Source organism: Propithecus coquereli, unplaced genomic scaffold (genome assembly GCF_000956105.1).
Source record: "Propithecus coquereli isolate 6110/MARCELLA unplaced genomic scaffold, Pcoq_1.0 Scaffold877, whole genome shotgun sequence".
Taxonomy (NCBI): domain Eukaryota; kingdom Metazoa; phylum Chordata; class Mammalia; order Primates; family Indriidae; genus Propithecus; species Propithecus coquereli.
In genome coordinates, this window is record NW_012155029.1 from 145186 (window position 1) to 150468 (window position 5283).

At 50.8% G+C, this 5283-nt stretch overlaps 1 protein-coding gene across 1 annotated transcript in view; it reads left to right on the forward strand.

Annotated features, from left to right (window-relative positions):
* Positions 1–5283, forward strand: part of NWD1 (NACHT and WD repeat domain containing 1) — a 59543-nt gene that overhangs the window by 5065 nt on the left and 49195 nt on the right. Inside the window, exons 2-3 of the mRNA XM_012664248.1 lie at positions 322–438; positions 4429–4726. Coding sequence (XP_012519702.1) covers positions 322–438; positions 4429–4726 — 415 coding nt within the window. The remainder of the gene's footprint in view (positions 1–321; positions 439–4428; positions 4727–5283) is intronic.

The following is a 5283-nucleotide window of genomic DNA, read 5'->3' on the forward strand; positions in this document are numbered from 1 at the left end:
CCCATTGCATTTAGTCGTAATGTCACCCTGGTGTCCTCTGGCCTGGGACAGTTTCTCAGTCTCCTTGCTGCTCATGACCTTGGCAGTGTTAGGGAGGACCGGAAGGGCACCGTAGGCATACCCTTTGCCTGAATCTGCTCTGTCTGATGTTTTTCTCAGGATTACACCGAGCTTATGGGTTTTGTTCAATTTCTTTTAATCCAGACAGGGAGAGGCTGTCAAAAATTACTGAAAGAAAGTTTATGCTTTTGTCAAAGGGAATTGAAAAAAAAATCACCTGTCATGCCACCTCCCTGACAAACCCGTGCTTGTAATCCTCAGGTCGTTGATCTGAGGTGGGGGGTTCAGAACGCTGAGGCCACCAACTACCTGACCACGGAACTCTGCCTGGAAGAGGTCGACCGGTGTCGGAAAACATCCGTGGGACCCGCTTTTGTTGTGAGTCTCTTGGGAGGGTTGGGTTAGCTCTTACTCCTCGTTCCAACACCAGGATACAGCCACTGCTCCCTAGCCGGACAGATCAGTGGAGGGAAGTGGGTGGCACTTCTGCGAACGTACCCTTTTTCTATAGCCTGCCTGTGGCAGACATTGCTAATTGATCACAGCACTCTTTTCTGCAGAGCTAGCTGGGACCCAGGCATTAGCAGTCCAATGGAAGCAGCAGGTGAGCTGGGGAGTGCAGTGTTGAAGCAGGAAGGAATCTAGAATTTGATCTGGACCTTCTCCCACCTTCCCCACCCCATCCACTTTATGTCTGTGGAATTTTGGGATCCTGGAAAACCATAAAGAAGGTAGAAACCCATGGGATCTTGGGGATTTTTTTTCCCCTCTGTGTGCTCACTGGTGTCAGGTTACAGAATCTTCCTTTGTCCCTCTCCCACTGCACCCCCTCTGTCACCATATCAACCCCCAGGGCACAATTAATGGTTTGGGCCATTACTGTCAAATGATATTCCAGAGTGTTGATTTATTACACCACCAAGTTCCAGATACATACAAGAACTATGACATTTTGTCTCATAAATTCTAGAGGAGGGGCCAGCAAGCTACAGTCCATCAGGCAAATTCGGCCCACTGCTTGCTTTTGTAAATAAAACTTTATTGGCACACAGCCATGTCCATCTGTGTACACATTTTCTAGAGGTGCCTTTGAGCTATAATGGCAGACCTGAGTTGTTTTGATGGAGACCGTCTTGTTTGCCACGCCAAAAATATTGACTTTATGATCCTTTTTGGGAAAAGTTTGTTGACATCTATTCTAGACAGTAAAGAGGAAAAAAGTAAAGAAAGGGGCTGGGCACAGTGGCTCACGCCTATAATCCTAGCACTCTGGAGGCTGAGGCAGGAGGATCACTTGAGGTCAGGAGTTTGAGACCAGACTGAGGAAGAATGAGACCCCCATATCAACTAAAAATAGAAAAATTAGCCAGGTGTGGTAGCTTACCAGCTGGGCAGGAGGCTGAGGCAGGAGGATCTCTTGAGCCCAGGAGTTGGAGGCTGCAGTGAGCTATGCTGACACCACTGCACTCTAGCCTGGGCAAGAGAGTGAGACCCTACCTCAAAAAAAAAAAAAAAAGAAAAAGAAAAGTGAAGAAAGTATTTTTGCTCAACACACTGTACTCACAAGGAAGCTTTGAGCAGCTCCAAATAAGAGGAAAAGCCGTGTGGAACCTCTCCTGAAAATAACTCAGAATGTAGGAGAGAGTGGTCCCCTTTCTAAAAGCTGTTTTCTAGTGAAATACGAAAAATAAAGAAGGATTGTTTGGCCTTAGAATTACATTGTCCAATGTGGTAGCTAAAAACTACATGTGGCAATTGAACTTTAAACGAATTAAAATCAAATAGAATTTACATTTCCGTTCCTGGGTTGTACTAAACACACCGCCATGGCTGGCAGCCACCATATCGGATAGCGCAGGTTAGAACTCTTCTAGCTTTCCAGAAAGTTCTGGCAGACAGTGCTTAGAGATGAGGCCTCCCTAAGAGAATAAAACTAAGATCCAGGCAGGGAAGGGGTGAGTGGAAAAAATAGGAACTGTGTTTTTCCTCTGTCCTCACCAAGTGTGTGTGGGTCTCTCCCCACCAATAAGCCCGCGGTCAGTTCTGCAGCGGACGCCAGCTGGGTGTCCTCCAGTTCAACTCAGACCCTATCTACCTGGAGACAGTCAGGTCCCGCGGTGGGTGGCTCAGTGCCACAAGACTGCCCCCAGCTTCAGATGCCAGTTGCAAGTCTAGGCCTCTGGAGCTCTAGGCTGAGCGGCTTTAAGGTGGGGTTCCTACAACCCTCTCTTTGGGTTGAGTTAACTTCAGGGAAACAGTTACTGGGTTTATTATGCAGGCCATTGCAAAGCACACAGATGAAGAGACGCATAGGGAAGGGGTGTGGGGCTTCCACGTCCTTCCTGGGGGCTGTGCACCATCCTCCAGGAACCTCCCCGTATTCAGCTATCCCCCAACCCCCTCCTCTTGTGCCTTTTCTGGAAACCTCATTGGATAGGCCCGATCGACAACCGTGTAGAAACGTGACCGGACGACAGGGCATGATCCAACCCTCCCCGACGAATGGAGGCCAGCGAGGCCTGTCTGTTGAGATTCTTGTTGGCCTCTGGGCAGCATTCCTTCCTCCAGGGTGTGGGGCAGGGCCCCTTCTAAAATGGGGGTCTACACTCAGACGAGGTAGGTCAGGGCAGCTCTAAGACAGAAAGGCAGGGGAGGGTTCCTGCCTCGGAGAGAAAGGAGCAGACAGAAGGAGGGCAGGAGAAGGGCAGAGAGAAATTCTGTTTCTGAGGCTGCTTCCCGGACATAAAGTGTCCCGACATTATAACAAAAGACTGTAACGAGGGCCATGGGATTTATGACCAGGATCGGTGCATGAAAACCGTCTATATGTGTATATATGTGTCCGTGTGTGTGTATATATGTAGTACTTTCACAGAATGTAAGAAATTTTTTTGATTTATATTAGGGTTTAGATCAAGTTGGGCCTGAGTGTTCATTCCTTTGTCCGACATTTCCATGGCATGTTGGCACCTCTCTGTTTTCATTGTAACCACTTTAAAATACATTCTCGGCCGGGCGCGGCGGCTCACGCCTATAATCCTAGCACTCTGGGAGGCTGAGGCGGGCGGATTGTTTGAGCTCGGGAGTTTCAAACCAGCCTGAGCAAGAGCGAGACCCCGTCTCTACTAAAAATAGAAAGAAATTAATTGGACAACTAAAAATATACAGAAAAAATTAGCCGGGCATGGTGGCGCATGTCTGTAGTCCCAGCTACTCGGAAGGCTGAGGCAGGAGGATCGCTTGAGCCCAGGAGTTTGAGGTTGCTGTGAGCTAGGCTGACGCCACGGCACTCTAGCCCGGGCAACACAGTGACACTCTGTCTCAAAAAAAAAAAAAAAAAAACATTCTCACAGGAAGGCTCTACACCGCTGCTTGTAAATCTCCTTCATAGATTTTTTTTTTCCCAGTCTTCTAACTGAGGAAAAAGAATTCCAGGAGGAATTTAGTTTTGCAGCCCAAACTGCAGGCAGCGAAAAGCACAACGCAGCTGCCACGCTGCATTAGGGAACCGGAGGATGATCCCTGGGCTTCTCCCAGGCCTGACCGACCAACCCTGGAACCTTCCAGAAGGTCCCCGTGGCTGGCTAAGGACTACTTACTTTCTGCTTTCCTTTTGAACCCGCCATCACCCCTCTGTTGTCCCAGAGCCACAGCGTGATTCTGCTCCAAGATTCTGATCTGGGGCACTTTCCACGAACACCAGAGATGTGCTGGGAGCCCTTGGAGAGGCGTCTCTCTGGCAAATAAGTCATTAGGCAGCATCGAGTCCGGGGACAGCTCTCCACGGCACTTCTGCTAAGAGGCTCTAGTCTCTTGGGCCACCAGCAGGCCTGGCACCTCCAGAGCTCTGAGACTTGTTCCTGGGGGAGCCTCTTCCTATTTCCCTTGCTCCGATCCCACAAACCAGAGCATTTTTGGTGTTTTTTGTTTGTTTGTTTCAGAGACAGGGTCTTGCTCTGTCGCCCAGGCTGGAGTGCAGCGGCACGATCACAGCTCACTGCAGCCTTCAACTCCTGGGCTCAAGCGATCCTCCTGCATCAGCCTCCCAAGAAGCTGGGACTACAGGTGCCTGCCACTACACCCAGCTAATTTTTTCATTTTATTTTTGAGATGGGGTCTCACTATGTTGCCCAGGCTGGTCTTGAACTCCTAGCCTCCAACAATGCTCCCACCTCTGCCTCCCAAAGTGTGGGGATTACAGGCGTGAGCCACTGGTCCCCACTTCTGCCACACTTCTTAATATAATAATCACGATGGTATTGCCTGCAGGCTCATTTTTATGAGTTCAGCAAGCCTCACCCACGGTCACAGAGCTAAGTGTCCAGGTGGAGACACCTGTGCCTCCTTCTCTGCCCACCTCTCTGCCAGGCCCTCCTAGGGGACCTGTACGGCCCCCGTCCACTCCCCACGCTGATCGAGGAGAAGGAGTGGGAGGCACTGAGGGCACAGCTAACAGCCAGGCCGAAGGACCTGGAACTGGTGGCGCAACGCTTCCGGAGGGACGAGAACGCCATCCCCCCCACCTACGTCCTGCAGGCGCCACGTGCCAGGGAGGCCTGCGGGCCCGAGGAAGCCACCCTGACCTCTGTCCTACACTCCGGAGCCCAGGAGGCCCGGAGGCTGGGCCTCATCTCGCAGGAGCAGTGGCACCGCTACCACCGGTCAGGTGAGGCTATGGGGACCTTCCAGGGGTGGGGCGGGGCGGTCCGTGAGAAATTGACCACACGTTCAGAATATCCGTGTGCTGTTGCCAAAAATGCAACATTCTTGCTGGGCATGGTGGTGCGCCCTTGTAATCCTAGCACTCTGGGAGGCCACGGCAGGAGGATCGCTTGAACCCAGGAGTTTGAGGTTGTAGTGAGCTGTGATTGTGCCACTGCACTCTAGCCTGAGTGACAGGATGAGATCCTGATCTTGAAAAAAAAAAAGAAAAAAAAAAGAATTAAAAACCACACTGCACTCCAGCCCGGGCCACAGAGTGAGACCCCTTCTCTGAAAAAAAAAAAAAAAAAAATTAAAGCAAAATCTGGCGAGCTGCACGTCTGGGTCACCCCATGTTGGCCTGAGAGCCAGCCCTACCCTCTTGCTGCTTTTATGTGGAAACTGAGGCACAACAAGGACGAGACTCATTTGCCCACGAGGTGAGTAAAGATCCAAACCTTCAAACCTGGGACGACCTGTGTTCCTCACTCAGCTCCCAGTGGGCTGTGGCTGCACCCCCCT